The 19,824-nt window shown below is 53.4% G+C and overlaps 2 protein-coding genes across 4 annotated transcripts in view; one reads left to right on the top strand and one right to left on the bottom strand.

Moving 5' to 3' along the window:
- igfbp2a (insulin-like growth factor binding protein 2a) overlaps positions 1-19,824 on the top strand; it is a 99,583-nt gene that overhangs the window by 59,350 nt on the left and 20,409 nt on the right. The window lies entirely within an intron of this gene.
- Positions 1-19,824, bottom strand: part of LOC140728111 (insulin-like growth factor-binding protein 5) — a 30,826-nt gene that overhangs the window by 6,325 nt on the left and 4,677 nt on the right. Inside the window, exons 2-3 of one of the 2 annotated variants that reach the window (XM_073046312.1) lie at positions 7,269-7,492; positions 6,798-7,031 (exon numbers count right to left, since the gene is read on the bottom strand). In XM_073046312.1, the coding sequence (XP_072902413.1) occupies positions 6,798-7,031; positions 7,269-7,492 (458 nt within the window). The remainder of the gene's footprint in view (positions 1-6,797; positions 7,032-7,268; positions 7,493-19,824) is intronic. The other variant, XM_073046313.1, reaches the window with a different exon arrangement.

Genomic DNA, 19,824 nt, shown 5'->3' with positions numbered 1-19,824 from the left:
AGCACCCTCGCTAACACCTCCACTTCTTCTGGTGAATCTCCTTAGCACCCTTTCTGAAGCCTCCACTTCCCCTGGTGAATCTCCTCAGCACCCTCGCTAACGCCTCCACTTCCCCTGGTGAATCTCCTCAGCACCCTCGCTAACACCTCCACTTCTCCTGGTGAATCTCCTCAGCACCCTCGCTAACACCTCCACTTCTCCTGGTGAATCTCCTCAGCACCCTCGCTAACGCCTCCACTTCTCCTGGTGAATCTCCTCAGCACCCTCGCTAACGCCTCCACTTCCCCTGCTGAATCTCCTCAGCACCCTCGCTAACGCCTCCACTTCTCCTGGTGAATCTCCTCAGCACCCTCGCTAACGCCTCCAATTCTCCTGGTGAATCTCCTCAGCACCCTCGCTAACGCCTCCACTTCTCCTGGTGAATCTCCTCAGCACCCTCGCTAACGCCACTTCTCCTTGTGTATCTCCTCAGCACCCTCGCTAACGCCTCCACTTCCCCTGGTGAATCTCCTCAGCACCCTCGCTAACACCTCCACTTCCCCTGGTGAATCTCCTCAGCACCCTCGATAACGCCTCCACTTCTTCTGGTGAATCTCCTTAGCACCCTCGCTAACGCCTCCACTTCCCCTGGTGAATCTCCTCAGCACCCTCGCTAACTCCTCCACTTCCCCTGGTGAATCTCCTCAGCACCCTCGCTAACACCTCCACTTCCCCTGGTGAATCTCCTCAGCACCCTCGCTAACGCCTCCACTTCCCCTGCTGAATCTCCTCAGCACCCTCGCTAACGCCTCCACTTCCCCTGGTGAATCTCCTCAGCACCCTCGCTAACACCTCCACTTCCCCTGGTGAATCTCCTCAGCACCCTTTCTGAAGCCTCCACCTCCTCTAATGAGGCAAGTAGAACCGAACAAGTGGGATCTAGCCAGAATCTAAGAGAGCTGCAACACTTGCAGGCTGCCCAGCACAATCCTCTCTGATTTGATTTGATGCAAACGACTCATTTCACTGTATGTTTTGATGTACATGTGACAATTAAAGCTAATCTTTAGTCTTTTAATGCAGGCAAATTGTATTGGTGTCGAAGGGGTTCTTGGTCGGCACAGGCATCTTGGTCGGCACAGGCCAATGGGGCTGAAAGGCCTTTGAGAAAACACGGACATCCTACCTATCGCTTCCCAACTTCTTACTTCCTCTGTCCACTCATCCTCCCTCACCTGCTCGGACTCCTTATGCACCCCCCCCCCACCCCCACCTTCTTACAAACAAGAAAAAATCTGCAGTTGCTGGAAATCCGAGCCACACACACAAAACGCTGTAGAACTCATCAGCCCTGCCAGCATCCCTGGAAAAGTGTATTGTCGATGTTTCAACCCTCGGAAAGGGCTTCTTTCCCATCCTGACAAGGGGTATCGATCTGAAACTCAGACTGTTTACTCCTCTCCAGGGATTCTGTCTGACCTGCTGTGTTCCTCCAGCATTTTGAGTGTGTTTACACCCATTAGATTATGACTTCAAATTCAGCCTGTGGCCAGGAGCAAGGGGGTGGACTGTGAGTGAGGCAGGTGGGCGGATCCATGCAGTGCTGGAGGGGCCTTGGCCTTTAAACTTGCCCAACCAGTTTAGGATTGCTCGCTGTGAGGATGAGAGTGAGAGCTGTAGGACGGATGAGCAACCGAACCAGATCACTGTGGTTCAGGGAGCCACTCGGGGGCGGGCGGAAGAGAAGAGGGAAATGTGGATGTTATTGGATACAGTATAGTAAGGGGAATAGATACAATTCTCTGTTAAAAGGATCAGGAGTGCTGAAGGCTGTGACGTCTGCTTGCACAGGATCATGGAGTGGGAAGGGAAATGTGCAACTGCGGCCCAATGTGGATCCCAACAACGAAGGAAAAACCGAGAAAAGAGGTTTTGCTGAGGGAATTTGAGCAGCTAGGGACTAAATTAAAGTGCAGAACCATTAACCTCTGGTCTGTTAACGAGCTATGTGCAAATTGGCAAAGAGATAATAGGATCAGAGAGCTAAACGCGCAGCTGAAATATTGGTGTGGATATGAATTTGTGGGATATTGGCACCAGTACTGGGGAAGGAGGGAAATGTTCTGATGGGATGGGCGCCACCTGAATCATGTTAAGACCAGGGTCCTGGAGAATTGCTAACTAGGACTGTGGATAAGGCTTTAAACTAAAGGTGGGGGTGGTGAGGGGGGGGGTGTAATTCAACAGCGAAAATGAGATTTTGCTTGATGGTATGTTGCCTCCAGGGTCAGGGACATCTCAGACTGAGTCCACAGCATCCCTAAGCGGGAGGGCGAGCAGCCAGAGCTCAGGATCCACAACGGCACCAACGACATGATTAAGATGGGTGACTAGGTCCTGCAGGGCTCGAGGTGCTAAGATAAAGGACAGGACACCCAGGGTTGTGATCTCAGGTTTGCTACCCATTCCACACCTTAGTGAGGCCAGAAAGAGGAAGATCATACAGTTTAACACATGACTAAGGAGTTAGTGCCGGAGGGAGGGCGTCAGATTTTTGGATCCTTGGATTCTCTTCCAGGGAAGGTGGGACGGTTTGCACCTAGAGGGGAATTAGTATCCTTGCGGGAAGGTTTACTTGTGCAGCACGCGGGGGGGGGGGGGGGGGGGGTGTGTGGATGGATGAAGGTTTAAATGAGAATTGCACGGGGGTGGGAACCAGAGCAGATAGTGAGGAAAGATGTTATTAAGCCAGGAGTCGAAAGATTGAGTATAGTGAGACTATTGTTCTGAGGAAAGCTGTATGAGGTCAGGGCATGGATCAGCACGTGAAATTATGGTATTGTAGCCATTAGTAAAACGTAGTTGCTGGAGGGGTGGGACTGACAGCTCAGTATTCCAGGGTTCCATTGTATTAGGTGCGATAGAGTGGGAGGGTGGCATTACTAATCACAGAAAATGTCACGGCAGTGGTCAGACAGGATAGACTGGAGAACTCATCTAGTGAGGCTATGTGGGTGGAAGTTGAGAAAGGGATAACCACATTAATGGGATTATATTATAGACCAGCCAATAGACCGTGGGATTTAGAGTTGTGATAACAAGTGATTCTTACCTTTCCACATATTGACTGGGACTCCCATGCTGTGAAAGGGCTAGATTGGATAGAGTTTGTCAAGTGTGTTCACAAAAGTTTCCTTGTTCAAAACATAAAGGGGAGAAAAAAACCAGAGGTCGTGGGTTAAGGGTGAAGGGGGAAAAGTTGAAAGGGAACATTGGGGAGGCTTCTTCACACAGAGAGTGGTGGGAGTGTGGAATGAGCTGCCAGATGAAATGGTGAATGCGGGCTCACTTTTGACATTTAAGAAAAACTTGGACAGGTACATGGATGAGAGGGGTTTGGAGGGAGATGGCCCAGGAGCAGGTCAGTAGGACTAGGCAGAAAAATGGTTCGACACAGCCAAGAAGGGCCAAAAGGCCCGTTTCTGTGCTGTAATGTTCTATGGTTCTATAAAGGTCCCGTCCAGAGGGATTGCAATTCTAGATCTCCTATTAGGGAATGAGACAGGGCTAGAGATAGAAGCTGGTGCAGGGGAACACTTTGCACCTAGTGATCACAATGCCATTGGTTGCAACACATTTATGGAAAAGAATAGGTCTGGTCCTCGGGTTGAGATTCTAAATAGAACAAAGGGCAATTTTGATGGTAACAGAGAGGATCTGACAAGTGCGGATTAGGACAGGCTGTTTTTAGGCAAATGTGTACTTGGTATGTGTGAGGCCTTCAAAGGTGAAATTTTGAGAGTACAAAGTTCGTACATTCTTTTCAGAATTAAAAAGTAAGGATAACAGGTCTAGGGAACATGGTATTTAAGACTTATGATCCTCTTGCTAAGAAGAAGTGTGTAGCAGGTACAGGCAGGAAAGAACACATAAGGTACCTGGGGAGTATAAGAAATGCACGAGAACACTTAAGGAAGTCAAGAGGGCTTAAAGACAGCATGGGGTTGCTCTAGCAGATCAGGTGAAGGAGAATCCTAAGGACTTCTTCAGATGCATTCAGAGCAATAGGATAGCAAGGGACAAAGTTGGTCTGCTTGAAGATGAGAGTGGTCATTATGCATGGAGCCAAAAGAAATGGAGGACATCTTAAATGGATTTTTCTGCATCTGTATTTACTAGGGAGATGGAAACAGAATCTATAGAAGTGAGGCAAAGCAACAGTGGTGTCATGGACCCAATACAGACTACAGAGGAGGAGGTCTTTGCTATCTTGAGGGAGATTAGGATGGATAAATCCTCTGGGACTGACAAGGTACTCCCGCAGACCTTGTGGGAGGCTATAGCAGAAATTGTGTATCCAAACAGAAATAGTTAAAACATCCTTAGCAACAGGTGAAATGCCGGATGGTTGGTGGATAGCTAATGTTATTCTGTTGTTTAAGAAAGGCTTTAAAAATAAGCCAGGAAATGATAGGCAGTGAGCCTGACATCAGAAGTGAATAGTTTATTGGAAGGCATCGTAAAGGACTGAACATATAACTATTGGATAGACAGGCATTGATTAAAGATAGTCAACATGGCTTTGTGCATGGTAGGTCGTGCCTAACCAATCTTAGAATTTTTTCTAAGGAAGTTACCAGGGATGTTGATGAAGACAAGACAGTGGATCTAGACTACATGGACTTCAAGCAAGGCCTTTGATAAGGTTGCATATGAGAGGTGAATCAAGAAGTTTCAGTCGCTTGGCATTCAGGATGGTAGTAAATTGGATTAGACATGGCCTTCATGGGAGAAGCCAGAGAGTGCTGCCTCTCTGACTGGAGGACTGTGACTAGTGGAGTGCCGCAGGGGTCAGTGCTGGCTCCAGTCCATGGTTGATTGTCATCAGTATCAACGTTCGGGATGATAAATGTAGTACACTGGAACGGCAAGTTTGTGGACGACAGGATTGGGATCTTGCTAGACCATGAGGACAGCTATCAAGGCTTGCAGCGGGATCTGGACCAGCTGGAAAATTGGACTGAAAAATGGCAGATGGCATTTAACACAGACAGTGTGAGGTGTTTCACTTTGGGAGGACAAACCAGGGTAGGACTTACACGGTGAGCGGTAGGGAACTGAGGAGTGTTGTACGATAGAGGGATCTGAGAACTATTGCTCCATCTAAGCTGGGTGGGTGCTCAGCCACACATTAACTGAAATGCTCCCACACAACTGGAATAAAGACAGATGAGAAAATGTATACGATACATGAAAGATTTTCTTTGCTGTATTGTATTTCATTATGCCCTTCAATGAATAAATAGGTTTTTTCAATCTTTGTTCTAATTAATCCTAGCATGCATATGACAAAAAAAAAACACAGATTTAAAGTGCCACGTAGTTTTGAGGCCATGTAAGAATTTCCTGTTCAGAGCAATGGCTGCTCCGCACAGCTGTAAAAAAAATTAGAGTGAATGTTGTTGTGAATACTGATTTCCAATTCCTTGAAGGTGGCGTCACAGGTAATTAGGGTCATAAAGAGAGCTTTTGGCATATTAGCAGCCTTCATAAATCAAAGTTCTGAGCACAGGCGATGGGACGTTATGTTGAAGTTGTACAAGATGTTGGTGAGGCCTAATTTGGAGTAGTGTGTGCACTTCTGGTCACCTACCTACAGGAAGGGTATCAATGACACCGAAAGAGTGCAGAAAAAAATTACAAGGATGTTGCCAGGACTTGAGGACCTGAGTTATATTGAAAAGTTGAATAGGTTAGGACTTTATTCCCTGGAGTGTAGGAGAATAAGGGGAGATTTGATAGAGGTATAGAAGATTTATAGATAGGGTAGTTACAAGCAGGCTTTTTCCACTGAGGTTGGGTGTGATGAGAACTAGAGGTCATGGGTTAGGGATGAAAGGTTAACTGTCTCATGGGAACTTGAGGGGAGACCACTCAGATGAGGGTGAGAATGTGGAACGAGCCTCCAGCGGAAGTGCTGGACTGGAGTTGTATTTCAACACTTAAGAGAAATTTAGATAGATACATGGATGGGAGGGGTAGGGAGGCCTATGGTCCAGGTGCAGGTCAATGGGACAAAGCAGATTAAGAGATGGGATGAAGGGTGTATCTCTGTAGTGTTCTATGACTCGAGAAAGGGTGATGAACTTAACCCAAGTTAACATGCGGATAAAATTGAAATGGGTGATGAATACAGGACTGACGATGTTATATCTGAATGCATGCAGTGTATGAAATAAGGTAGATGATTTGTAGTGCAGTTGGAGTTGGCATGTGTGATACTTTGGGCATCATTAAATTGTGGCTGACAGAAGATCATTGTTATAAACTCAACGAAGATACACATTGTATCGGAAGGACAGGCAGGTAAGCAGAGGTGGTAGGGAAGCTCCATTGGCAAAAAATTAAAACATATCTTTAGAAAGAGGTGACACAGGACTGATAGATGTAGAATCCTTGTGGGTAGAGTTAAGAAACCACAGGGGTAAAAAAATAAACCCTTGAGGAGAGCTATAAACAGGCCTCTGAACAGTAGCCAGCCTTTTGCACCCTCCGCCTGATGGGAGAGGGGAGGAGAGAGAACGTTTTGGGTGGGTGGCTGCTTCACTGAGGCAGTGAGAGGTGTGGACATTCAACGGAGGGGAGCTGGTTTTCTGTGGTGTGCTGAGCTGTGTCCACAACTCTCTGCAATTCCTTGCGGTCCCGTGCAGAGCAGTTGCCGTACCAAACTGCGATGCATCCAGGTAGGGGTATTTGACGCGGTGTGTGACTGTGGCTCGACACCAGAGGCGAGCTGGTGGGACAAGAGGATCACTAACCTGTTTCCGTTTATAGAGACCCTTGCGGTCACAGTTGGGGATGTAGACCTCATCGGGGCTGAGGTAGACCGCCTTGTTCAGGCTCTGTAGCACCACCTCCATCTGCCGTCGACACGGACCCTGCAGAGAGAGCGCCAGCCTGTTACAGCGGGAACGGTCTCTACGCCCCAGTCCACAATGGCCTGACCGTCCAACGGCGACCACAACTCCTGAGCCGTCTGCGCGGTACGGAGTCTGCGGACAGAGCACCGGCTTAGTACAGCGTACGCTAGCTCACCACCCAGCCCTCCTCCGCCAGCTTCAAACCCCTGACCCCAGCACAGGCCCCGCAGAGAGAGAGTGCACACTTGTTACCACAGCTCTTAGCCCCAGTGATGGGGAGGTATCGTTCATCTGCATATCCCCTCCTGGGGTGGGGTGTGAGTGCGGTGAGGAGAGATTGTGGGGGAGCAGAGGGATGTGCTGACTCACCAGCTCGGAGTCGTGCTTGTAGGCGGACTGGTGCCGGTCGTGGGCCGTGTTTTCCGAGGACGAGATGATCTTGGACACGCGCAGCCGCTTCTTCTGGTCCCGTTTCAGCGCCTCCACCTTCTGGTTGGACAGACGGACGTGCTTCTTCAGTGCAGGTTTGGTGATGTAACCGTCCTCTGTCCCCTCGGAAGCCGGTGACTCCTCAGATTTGGGGGACACCCTCTCTGTAACAGAGACCGGAGAGTGCTGAGGGACGGCGGTACTGGGGTGAGGGGTGTGGTTTACACTGAGGGAGGGGCACTGCTGATGGGGTTGGCACTCACACTGTGTTTGATAATCCTAGATGGGAAATGAATTCTGAACAATACCCTGGGAAAAAGTCTCTGTCTATGGTTCTTATGTACGCCTCAATCAAGTTAGCTCCTTCACTCCAAAGAGAAAAGCCCTAACTCACTCAACCTACCCTCATAAAACATGCTCTCTAATCCAGGCAGCATCCTGGTAAATCTCCTCTGCACCCTCTCTAAAGCTTCCACACCCTTCCTATAATGACCTGAACACAATTCTCCTAGTGGGGTCGAACCAGGGTTTATATGGCTGTAGCATTGCCCCGAATTCAGTCCCCTGGCCAATGAAGCCCAATACATCAAACGCCTTCTTAGCCACCCAATCAATTGTGCAGCAACTTCGAAGGCTCTATGGGAGTGGATCAAAACATCCCCTGTCACTGAAGAACACAGAGACCTTGAAGTGAACATTCACAGTTCCCCAAAAAAAGATAGCGACACAGGTGGAGAGGCTAGTGAAGAAGGCATCTGGCACACTTGGGCATAAAGTATTAATGTTGAGACATCATGCGTGAAGTAGAAATGAAAGTTAGACACAACAAACTAATCTCCCTATCTCCTTAGAAAAACGTGCAAGGAAAACAAGGTAACAGAATAATACGGCCTCAAGTGGTTCTGGAACTACTGTAGGGCAGGAGTGCCTGCAACTGGAGAGTGCAGGTTTAAGGTGAGAGGGTAGACATTGATAGAAATCTGAGGGGTAGATTTTTCACACACAGGGTGGTGGGAATCTGGAACAAGCTCCAGAGGAAGTGTTAGAAGTGGCTACAGCAGCAACATTCAGAAACATTTTGGCAGATATTTGGAAGGGAAAGCAGCAGAGAAATGAGGGTTGAGTGCAGGTGAATGGGATTAGTGTAGGTTGGTACCATGCCGAGGTGGGATAAAGAGACTGTCTCTGTGTAACCGCGTGAAATTAAATTCGGTACAGGACTGGGGGAGGGGGAGGGACACGGGCTGGAGCAGAAAGGGCTTTGGCAGGGAGTGTGTTCTGAAATCCCGACAGAGAGCTGGTTGGTCCAAGGGACGAGGAGGTGGGGAGGGGAAGCAGACCGAGGAAGGGCAGTGTTTCATAATTCCTGGAACGAGACAAAAGCAACAACAGATTCCACTCCGGAAGCCGACAAGGACCGACTGGAGTTTAAATATATCACACGGACTGGTGTCAGTTTACAGACAGAACACACACAGGAGCAATCAACCAGTATGTGTTTGTGTGTCTAGGCACACACAGGACCCATTAGTGTGTGTGGGACTGTCCCCCAGTGAGGGTCAGTGTGTGTGGGGACTGTCCCCCAGTGATGGTAAGTGTGTGTGTGGGACCGTCCCCCAGTGAGGGTCAGTGTGTGTGGGGACTGTCCCCCAGTGAGGGTCAGTGTGTGTGTGGGACTGTCCCCCAGTGATGGTCAGTGTATGTGTGTGGAACCGTCTCCCAGTGAGGGTCAGTGTGTGTGTGGGACTGTCCCCCAGTGAGGGTCAGTGTGAGTGTGTGGGACCGTACCCCAGTGAGGGTCAGTGTGTATGTGCGACCGTCCCTCAGTGAGGGTCAGTGTGTGTGTGGGACTATCCCCCAGTGAGGGTCAGTGTGTGTGTGCGACCGTCCCTCAGTGAGGGTCAGTGTGTGTGTGGGACTGTCCCCCAGTGAGGGTCAGTGTGTGTGTGGGACTGTCCCCCAGTGAGGGTCAGTGTGTATATGCGACCGTCCCTCAGTGAGGGTCAGTGTGTGTGTGGGACTGTCCCCCAGTGAGGGTCAGTGTGTGTGTGGGACTGTCCCTCAGTGAGGGTCAGTGTGTGTATGGGACCGTCCCCCAGTGAGGGTCAGTGTGTGTGTGGGACCGTCCCCCTAGTGAGGGTCAGTGTGTGTGTGTGGGACCGTCCCTCAGTGAGGGTCAGTGTGTGTGTGGGACCGTCCCGCAGTGAGGGTCAGTGTGTATGTGCGACCGTCCCACAGTGAGGGTCAGTGTGTGTGTGGGACTGTCCCCCAGTGAGGGTCAGTGTGTGTGTGTGGGACTGTCCCCCAGTGAGGGTCAGTGTGTATGTGCGATCGTCCCTCAGTGAGGGTCAGTGTGTGTGTGGGACTGTCCCCCAGTGAGGGTCAGTGTGTGTGTGCGACTGTCCCTCAGTGAGGGTCAGTGTGTGAGTGGGACCGTCCCCCAGTGAGGGTCAGTGTGTATGTGCGATCGTCCCTCAGTGAGGGTCAGTGTGTGTGTGGGACTGTCCCCCAGTGAGGGTCAGTGTGTGTGTGCGACTGTCCCTCAGTGAGGGTCAGTGTGTGAGTGGGACCGTCCCCCAATGAAGGTCAGTGTGTGGGACTGTCCCCCGGTGAGGGTCAGTGTGGGTGTGGGACCGTCCCCCAGTGAGGGTCAGTGTGTGTGTGGGACCGTCCCCCAGTGAATGTCAGTGTGTGTGTGGGACTGTCCCCCAGTGAGGGTCAGTGTGTGTGTGGGACCGTCCCCCAGTGAGGGTCAGTGTGAGTGTGGGACTGTCCCCCAGTGAGGGTCAGTGTGTGTGGGACCGTCCCCCAGTGAGGGTCAGTGTGTGTGTGGGACCGTCACCCAGTGAGGGTCAGTGTGTGTGTGGGACCGTCCCCCAGTGAGGGTCAGTGTGTGTGTGGGACCGTCCCCCCAGTGAGGGTCAGTGTGTGTGTGGGACCGTCCCCCAGTGAGGGTCAGTGTGTGTGGGACCGTCCCCCAGTGAGGGTCAGTGTGAGTGTGGGACCGTCCCCCCAGTGAGGGTCAGTGTGTGTGTGGGACCGTCCCCCAGTGAGGGTCAGTGTGTGTGGGACCGTCCCCCAGTGAGGGTCAGTGAGTGTGTGGGACCGTCCCCCAGTGAGGGTCGTGTGTGTGTGGGACCGTCCCCCAGTGAGGGACAGTGTTTGTGTGTGGGACCGTGCCCCAGTGAGGGTCAGTGTGTGTGTGTGGGACTGTCCCCCAGTGAGGGTCAGTGTGTGTGTGGGACCGTCCCCCAGTGAGGGTCAGTGTGTGTGGGACTGTCCAGTGAGGGTCAGTGTGTGTGTGGGACCGTCCCCCAGTGAGGGTCAGCGTGTGTGTGGGATCGTCCCCCAGTGAGGGTCAGTGTGTGTGTGGGACTGTCCAGTGAGGGTCAGTGTGTGTGTGGGACCGTCCCCCAGTGAGGGTCAGCGTGTGTGGGACCGTCCCCCAGTGAGGATCAGTGTGTGTGTGGGACTGTCCCCCAGTGAGAGTCAGTGTGTGTGTGGGATCGCCCCCCCCAGTGAGGGTCAGTGTGTGTGTGGGACGGTCCCCCAGTGAGGGTCAGTGTGTGTGTGGGACTGTCCCCCAGTGAGGGTCAGTGTGTGTGTGGGATCGCCCCCCCCAGTGAGGGTCAGTGTGTGTGTGGGACGGTCCCCCAGTGAGGGTCAGTGTGTGTGTGGGACCGTCCCCCAGTGAGGGTCAGTGTGTGTGTGGGACTGTCCCCCAGTGAGGGTCAGTGTGTGTGTGGGATCGCCCCCCCCAGTGAGGGTCAGTGTGTGTGTGGGACGGTCCCCCAGTGAGGGTCAGTGTGTGTGTGGGACCGTCCCCCAGTGAGGGTCAGTGTGTGTGTGGGTCCGTCACCCAGTGAGGGTCAGTGTGAGTGTTGGACTGTCCCCCAGTGAGGGTCAGTGTGTGTGTGGGGACTGTCCCCCCAGTGAGGGTCAGTGTGTGTGGGACCGTCCCCCAGTGGGGGTCAGTGTGTGTGTGGGGACCGTCCCCCAGTGAGGGTCAGCGTGTGAGTGGGACTCAGCGTGTGTGTGGGACCGTCCCCCCAGTGAGGGTCAGTGTGTGTGGGAACGTCCCCCAGTGAGGGTCAGCGTGTGTGTGGGACCGTCCCCCAGTGAGGGTCAGTGTGTGTGTGGGACTGTCCCCCAGTGAGAGTCAGTGTGTGTGTGGGACCGTCCCCCAGTGAGGGTCAGTGTGTGTGGGACCGTCCCCAGTGAGGGTCAGTGTGTGTGTGGGACCGTCCCCCAGTGAGGGTCAGCGTGTGTGTGGGACCGTCCCCCAGTGAGGGTCAGCGTGTGTGTGGGACCGTCCCCCAGTGAGGGTCAGTGTGTGTGTGGGACCGTCCCCCAGTGAGAGTCAGTGTGTGTGTGGGACCGTCCCCCAGTGAGGGTCAGTGTGTGTGGGACCGTCCCCAGTGAGGGTCAGTGTGTGTGTGGGACCGTCCCCCAGTGAGGGTCAGTGTGTGTGTGGGACCGTCACCCAGTGAGGGTCAGTGTGAGTGTGGGACTGTCCACTAGTGAGGGCCAGTGTGTGTGTGGGACCGTCCCCCAGTGAGGGTCAGTGTGTGTGTGGGACTGTCCCCCAGTGAGGGTAAGTGTGTGTGTGGGACCGTCCCCCAGTGAGGGTCAGTGAGTGTGTGGGACCGTCCCTCAGTGAGGGTCAGTGTGTGTGTGGGATCATCCCCTAGTGATGGTCAGTGTGTGTGGGACCGTCCCCCAGTGAGGGTCAGTGTATGTGTGTGGGACCGTCCCCCAGTGAGGGTCAGTGTGTGTGTGGGATCATCCCCTAGTTATGGTCAGTGTGTGTGGGACGGTCCCCCAGTGAGGGTCAGTGTATGTGTGTGGGACCGTCCCCCAGTGAGGGTCAGTGTGTGTGGGACCGTCCCCCAGTGAGGATCAGTGTGTGTGGGACTGTCCCCCAGTGAGGGTCAGTGTGTGTGGGACCGTCCCCCAGTGAGGGTCAGTGTGTGTGGGACCGTCCCCCAGTGAGGGTCAGTGTGTGTGTGGGACCGTCCCCCAGTGAGGGACAGTGTGTGTGTGGGACCGTTCCCCAGTGAGGGTCAGTGTGTGTGTGGGACCGTCCCCCAGTGAGGGTCAGTGTGTGTGTGGGACCGTCCCCCAGTGAGGGTCAGTGTGTGTGTGGGACCGTCCCCCAGTGAGGGTCAGTGTGAGTGTGGGACTGTCCCCCAGTGAAGGTCAGTGTGTGTGTGGGACCATCCCCCAGTGAGGGTCAGTGTGTGTGTGGGACCGTCCCCCAGTGAGGGTCAGTGTGTGTGTGGGACTGTCCCCCAGTGAGGGTCAGTGTGTGTGTGGGACCTTCCCCCAGTGAGGGACAGTGTGTGTGTGTGGGACCGTGCCCCAGTGAGGGTCAGTGTATGTGTGTGGGACTGTCCCCCAGTGAGGGACAGTGTGTGTGTGTGGGACTGTCCCCCAGTGAGGGTCAGTGTGTGTGTGGGACTGTCCCCCAGTGAGGGTCAGTGTGTGTGTGGGACCGTCCCCCAGTGACGGTCAGTGAGTGTGTGGGACCGTCCCCCAGTGAGGGTCAGTGTGTTTGTGGGACTGTCCCCCAGTGAGGGTCAGTGTGTGTGTGGGACCGTCCCCCAGTGAGGGTCAGTGTGTGTGGGTCCATCCCCCAGTGAGGGTCAGTGTGTGTGTGTGGGACTGTCCCCCAGTGAGGATCAGTGTGTGTGTGGGACCGTCCCCCAGTGAGGGTCAGTGTGTGTGTGTGGGACTGTCCCCAGTGAGGGTCAGTGTGTGTGGGACCGGGTCCCAGTGAGGGTTAGTGTGTGTGTGGGACCGTCCCCCAGTGAGGGTCAGTGAGTGTGTGGGACCGTCCCCCAGTGAGGGTCAGTGTATGTGTGTGGGACCGTCCCCCAGTGAGAGTCAGTGTGTGTGTGGGACCATCCCTCAGTGAGGGTCAGTGTGTGTGTGGGTCCGTCCCCCAGTGAGGGTCAGTGTGTGAGTGGGTCTGTCCCCCAGTGAGGGTCAGTGTGTGTGTGGGTCCGTCCCCCAGTGAGAGTCAGTGTGTGTGTAGGACCGTCCCCCAGTGAGGGTCAGTGTGTGAGTGGGACCGTCCCCCAGTGAGGGTCAGTGTGTGAGTGGGTCTGTCCCCCAGTGAGGGTCAGTGTGTGTGTGGGACCGTCCCCCTGTGAGGGTCAGTGTGTGAGTGGGACCGTCCCCCAGTGAGGGTCAGTGTGTGAGTGGGTCTGTCCCCCAGTGAGGGTCAGCGTGTGTGTGGGACCGTCCCCCAGTGCGGGTCAGTGTGAGTGTGGGACTGTCCCCCAGTGAGGGTCAGCATGTGAGTGGGACCGGCCCCCAGTGAGGGTCAGTGTGTGTGGGTCTGTCCCCCAGTGAGGGTCAGTGTGTGTGTGGGACCGTCCCCCAGTGAGGGTCAGTGTGTGTGTGGGACCGTCCCCCAGTTAGGGTCAGCGTGTGTGTGGGACCGTCCCCAGTGAGGGTCAGCGTGTGTGTGGGGCCATCTCCCAGTGAGGGTCAGTGTGTGTGTTGGACCGTCCCCAGTGAGGGTCAGCGTGTGTGTGGGACCGTACCCCAGTGAGGGTCAGTGTGTGTGGGACCGTCCCCCAGTGAGGGTCAGTGTGTGTGTGGGACCGTCCCCAGTGAGGGTCAGCGTGTGTGTGGGATTGTCCCCCAGTGTGGGTCAGTGTGTGTGTGGGACCGTCCCCAGTGAGGGTCAGCGTGTGTGGGACCATTCCCCAGTGAGGGTCAGTGTGTGTGTGGGACCGTTCCCCAGTGAGGGTCAGCGTGTGTGTGGGACCGTCCCCCAGTGCGGGTCAGTGTGAGTGTGGGACTGTCCCCCAGTGAGGGTCAGCATGTGAGTGGGACCGGCCCCCAGTGAGGGTCAGTGTGTGTGGGTCTGTCCCCCAGTGAGGGTCAGTGTGTGTGTGGGACCGTCCCCCAGTGAGGGTCAGTGTGTGTGTGGGACCGTCCCCCAGTTAGGGTCAGCGTGTGTGTGGGACCGTCCCCAGTGAGGGTCAGCGTGTGTGTGGGGCCATCTCCCAGTGAGGGTCAGTGTGTGTGTGGGACCGTACCCCAGTGAGGGTCAGTGTGTGTGGGACCGTCCCCCAGTGAGGGTCAGTGTGTGTGTGGGACCGTCCCCAGTGAGGGTCAGCGTGTGTGTGGGATTGTCCCCCAGTGTGGGTCAGTGTGTGTGTGGGACCGTCCCCAGTGAGGGTCAGCGTGTGTGGGACCATTCCCCAGTGAGGGTCAGTGTGTGTGTGGGACCGTTCCCCAGTGAGGGTCAGCGTGTGTGGGACCGTCCCCCAGTGAGAGTCAGTGTGTGTGGGACTGTCTCCCAGTGAGGGTCAGTGTGTGTGTGGGTCCGTCCCCCAGTGAGGGTCAGCATGTGAGTGGGACCGGCCCCCAGTGAGGGTCAGTGTGTGTGGGTCTGTCCCCCAGTGAGGGTCAGTGTGTGTGTGGGACCGTCCCCCAGTGAGGGTCAGCGTGTGTGGGACCATTCCCCAGTGAGGGTCAGTGTGTGTGTGGGACCGTTCCCCAGTGAGGGTCAGCGTTTGTGGGACCGTCCCCCAGTAAGGGTCAGTGTGTGTGTGGGACTGTCTCCCAGTGAGGGTCAGTGTGTGTGTGGGACCGTCCCCCAGTGAGTGTCAGCGTGTGAGTGGGACCGTCCCCCAGTGAGGGTCAGTGTGTGTGGGTCTGAACCCCAGTGAGGGTCAGTGTGTGTGTGGGACCGTCCCCCAGTTAAGGTCAGCGTGTGTGTGTGTGGGGTCTGTCCCCCAGTGAGGGTCAGCGTGTGTGTGGGGCTGTCCCCCAGTGAGGGTCAGTGTGTGTGTGGGACCGTCCCCCAGTGAGGGTCAGCGTGTGTGTGGGACCGTTCCCTAGTGAGGGTCAGTGTGTGTGTGGGATTGTCCCCCAGTGCGGGTCAGTGTGTGTGGGGGACCGTCCCGCAGTGAGGGTCAGTGTGTGTGTGGGATCGTCCCCCAGTGAGGGTCAGTGTGTGTGGGGGACTTGCCCCCAGTGAGGGTCTGTGTGTGTGTGGGATCGTCCCCCAGTGAGTGTCAGTGTGTGTGGGGGACTGTCCCCCAGTGAGGGTCAGTGTGTGTGTGTGGGACCGTCCCCCAGTGAGGGTCAGTGTGTGTGTGGGACCGTCCCCCAGTGAGGGTCAGTGTGTGAGTGGGACCGTCCCCCAGTTAAGGTCAGCGTGTGTGTGTGTGGGGTCTGTCCCCCAGTGAGGGTCAGCGTGTGTGTGGGGCTGTCCCCCAGTGAGGGTCAGTGTGTGTGTGTGGGACCGTCCCCCAGTGAGGGTCAGTGTGTGTGTGGGACCGTCCCCCAGTGAGGGTCAGCGTGTGTGTGGGACCGTTCCCTAGTGAGGGTCAGTGTGTGTGGGGGACTTACCCCCAGTGAGGGTCTGTGTGTGTGTGGGATCGTCCCCCAGTGAGTGTCAGTGTGTGTGGGGGACTGTCCCCCAGTGAGGGTCAGTGTGTGTGTGTGTGGGACCGTCCCCCAGTGAAGGTCAGTTTGCGTGCGGCCTTTGTCATTTTAAAAGCACAGTGGTGCAACCTATGCTGGTTTGAATGGACCGCCCTGCTCTAGAGAATAAAGATCCTGTTTGTATTCAGCTGATATGACATTAAGCTCAGGGAGTGGCGTGGCTGCTGCTCGGTCTGTGTTAGACCCTCACGGGTCTCTCTGTAAAGCTGCCCCCGGTCAACGTTCTCCGGTACATTGACAGCAGTAAACTCCCAAGGAAAGCAGAGGCAGAAGAAACATTTGCCGTCCCTTCCACGGCCAGAGTGTTCCGTTAGTTTTGCAATTGTAAATATGCCAAAGCAAGGAATTGGAACTGGTTTATTATTGTCACGTGTGCCATGGTGCACAGAGTCCAAACCTTCACTCCATCTGCAACAGGCAAGATTTGCTAGTGGCCACCCATTTTAATTCTACTCCTCATTCCAACATGGCCTCCTCTCGCGCTGGAGGTGTAACATCTCATATACTATCTGGGTGGCCTCTAACCAGACACGAACATCGATTTCTCCCCCTTCCCTTTCTCTTTTTAGATTCCCCATTGTGGTTCCCCCTCTTGCCCCTTCTCTTCTCCTTACCTACCCACCACCCTCCCTCTGGTGCCCCTCCTCCTTCCCTTTCTCCCATGGGCCATTCTCCTCTCCAATCAGATTCCTCCTCCTTTATCCCTTTACCTTCTCCACCACTCACCTCCCAGCTTCGCATTTCCTCCCCCTCCCCCTCGCACATCCACCTATTCTCCATCCTGCCAGCTTCCCACCTTCCCATCCTGGGCTTCTCCCCCCCTTCCTTTCCCTCCCTTTGCATTCCTTCCAGGGGCTCGACTTTCCACAGATGCCGCCTGCCCTGCTGAGTTCCTCCAGCATTCATCTGCAGAATCTCATGCTCAATGGATGGAGTGAGGCTGATGGGCAGAGCGACTGCCTCACCCACATCACTGCGGCTGCGGACTCCCGCTCCCTGAACTCTGACCCCCGGCCCCACGGGCTGGTTAGCGATTGTTCAGCCCCCACCTGCACAATAAGCAGGCTGCTGTGGGTGAGAGGCTGAGCGTTCAACAAAGCAGTAAAAATAAACCCGATCCGAGCAGTTTAAAAATAATATCGATATTTTTAAAAGCTTTGGCATTCTGTCAAAGATCACATCGACTGTTCCAGAGTAAGCACATGGCTTGTCTTGCAACTACAGAATATTAACCCTAACCTTGCCAATAAACTGTGACTCTGTACAGTTACACAATGAGTGATCCTGAGAGTAGCAGAACATCAAGTCTTAAAGAGAGCTTCTGGCCATCATAAATCAATGTATTGAGTACAGCAGATGGGATGTCATACTGAAATTATAGAAAACATTGGTGAGGCCTAAACTGGAGTATTGTGTGCTGTCCTGATCACCTACCTACAGGAAAGACATCCATAAGATTGAAAGAGATCAAGGAAAATTTACAAGGTTTACAAAATTATGAGGGGAATAGACAGGGTAAATTCAAGCAGGCTTTTTCCACTGAGGTTGAGTGAGACTAGAACTAAAGGTCGTGGGTTAAGGGTGAAAAGTGAAATGTTTAAGGAGAACATGGGGGGTAATTTCTTCACTCAGAGAGGTGAGAATGAAGAAGGAGCTGCCAGTGTAGGTGGTGGATGCAGGTTTGATTTTAACATTTAATAGAAATTTGGATAGGTACATGGATGGGAGGGGTACTAAGGACTAGGTCTGGTTGCAGGTCAATGGGTCTAGGCTGATTAATAGTTTGGCACAGACTAGATGCAGTGTTTTAAGACTATGCCTCTAATACAGAACATGAAGAGGCCCTTCTTCAGTGCCCCATCTTTGTCAACCACAACGCCAATCCCATCTGCCTGTACATCAACCATTTCCCTCCATTCCTAGTCCGTTCATGTGCTTTTAAACTTCACTTTGTGTCTGCCTTCACCACCACCGCTCGGTGTGTGTTCCGCACATTCCCTTTAAACTTTCCCATCTCATTTTAAAGCTACGCTCTGTATGAACGGACATTTTCTCCCTGGGGAAAAAGACTGATTATGTATCTATGCCTCTCAATTTTACAAACCTTCATCAGGTCTGTCTCCCTTCAGCCTCCACCGCTCCAGGCAAAAGAAACAAGTAACGCATGAAGCACCCTGGTGAAGAGCCCACAGTAGTATAGTGTTGAGACCCTGGAGAAAGGTCTCAGTCTGAAATGTCGACTCTTTGTTCAGCTCTATGGATGCTGCCTGACCTGCTGAGTTCCTCCAGCATTTTCGACAGAGCTACATTTAAGATAAGTTTGAATTGGTGTATGAATGGGAGGGGTCATAGAAGGCTATGGTCCAGACATGGGACTGGGCAGAATTAGTTTGGCATAGACTAGATGGCCTGAAGGGCCTATTTGTGTGCTGAAATGCTCTACGACTATAATCTTCTCCGCACCCTTTCCCTCATAGTCACATCCTTCCTACAGCTGAGTGAGCTGAGGTGTACAAGATGATGAGAGGCATTGATCGCGTGTATAGCCAGAGGCATTTTCCTAAGGCTGCGATGGCTAACATGAGGGGGTGCATGGTGCTTGGGAGTACGTACAGAGGGGATGTTGGGGGTAGGTTTTTCCACACAGAGAGTGGTGGGTGCGTGGAGTGCACTGCCAGTGATTGTGGTGGAGGCGGATACAATAGGGTCTTATTAACAGATTCTCAGACAGGTACATGGAGCTTAGGAAAATAGAGGGCTATGCGGTAGCCTAGGCAGTTTTTAGAGTAGGTGCATGGTCGGTACAACATTGTGGGCCGAAGGGCCTGTAATGTGCTGTAGATTTCTATGTTCTATGTTCAGGAACCGAACACAGTACTCCAGGTGGGATCTCATCAACGTCTTGTACAGTTGTAATATGACATCCCAGCTTTCATATGAGTGTTTTTTTCTGACTAAAGGCTAGGGTGCCAAATATTTTCTCAACCCACCCCCTCCCCCCCCACCCGTCTACCTGTGTTGACTACCTTTACATAAGCTCCCTGAAATTTACTAGCCACAAAAACACCATTGTCATCCAAGTTATTACTGTAGATGACAAACGACAGTGGACCCAGAACCGATCCCTGTGTCACAGGCCTCTAGTCTGAACATTCGAGTTGCTGGTGCTGCATTAGCATTATACTAACGGCTGTGTAACCGTACCGCACTGGTTAATGCGCAGCAAAGGCATGTTTTCCTTTATTAGTCAAGGCACTGAGATCAAAAGTCAGCAGGTTATATTGCAGCTTTATAAACTAGTAAATCTGGAGTACTGCATACAGTTCTGGTCACCCTGTCGTAGGATGTTGAGGCTTTGGAGAGGGTGCAGAGGGGGCTTCCAGGATGCTACCGGGGGGGTGGGGGGCATGTGCTACAACAAGAGGCTGGACAAACTTGGGTTGTCTTCTCCAGAGTGGTGGAGGCTGAGGGGAGATCCGATAGAGGTTTGTAAGATTATGAGAGGCATAGACTGAGTAGACAGACAGCATCTTTGTCCCGCTGTTGAAACGTCTAGTACAAGAGGGCTTGCATTTAGGGGGAGAAGTGGAGGGGACAATTTTAAAAGCGATGAGGGAGGCAAGTTTTTTTTTAAACACTGAGAGGTGCCTGGAATGTGCAGCCTGGAGTGGTGGTAGAAGCAGATTCATGGGGGGCTTTAAAGAGAGGTTCAGATGGCACATGAGCGTGAGGACAACGGAAGGATATGGATGCTGTGTAGGCAGGAGGAATTAGTTTAGTTGGCCATTTGATTACTAATTTATTTGGATCGACACAACATAGTGGCCTGAAGGACCGTTCCTTTGCTGTTCTGTGTAATGTTCTATGTTCTGAGAAAAATACTTACCAGCATTGACTACTGGTGCACTCCCATCACTGTCTACTGCTGCTCACCACTGACAGCCGCTGTTGCCCACCGCTCACCACTCCCAATCACTGATTTACCTTGCTCACCACTATCTATTGTGGTCCACCATTGTGCACCACT

The sequence above is a fragment of the Hemitrygon akajei genome, chromosome 5 (genome assembly GCF_048418815.1).
Source record: "Hemitrygon akajei chromosome 5, sHemAka1.3, whole genome shotgun sequence".
Lineage (NCBI taxonomy): Eukaryota > Metazoa > Chordata > Chondrichthyes > Myliobatiformes > Dasyatidae > Hemitrygon > Hemitrygon akajei.
This window is presented reverse-complemented; position numbering and strand designations above follow the sequence as displayed.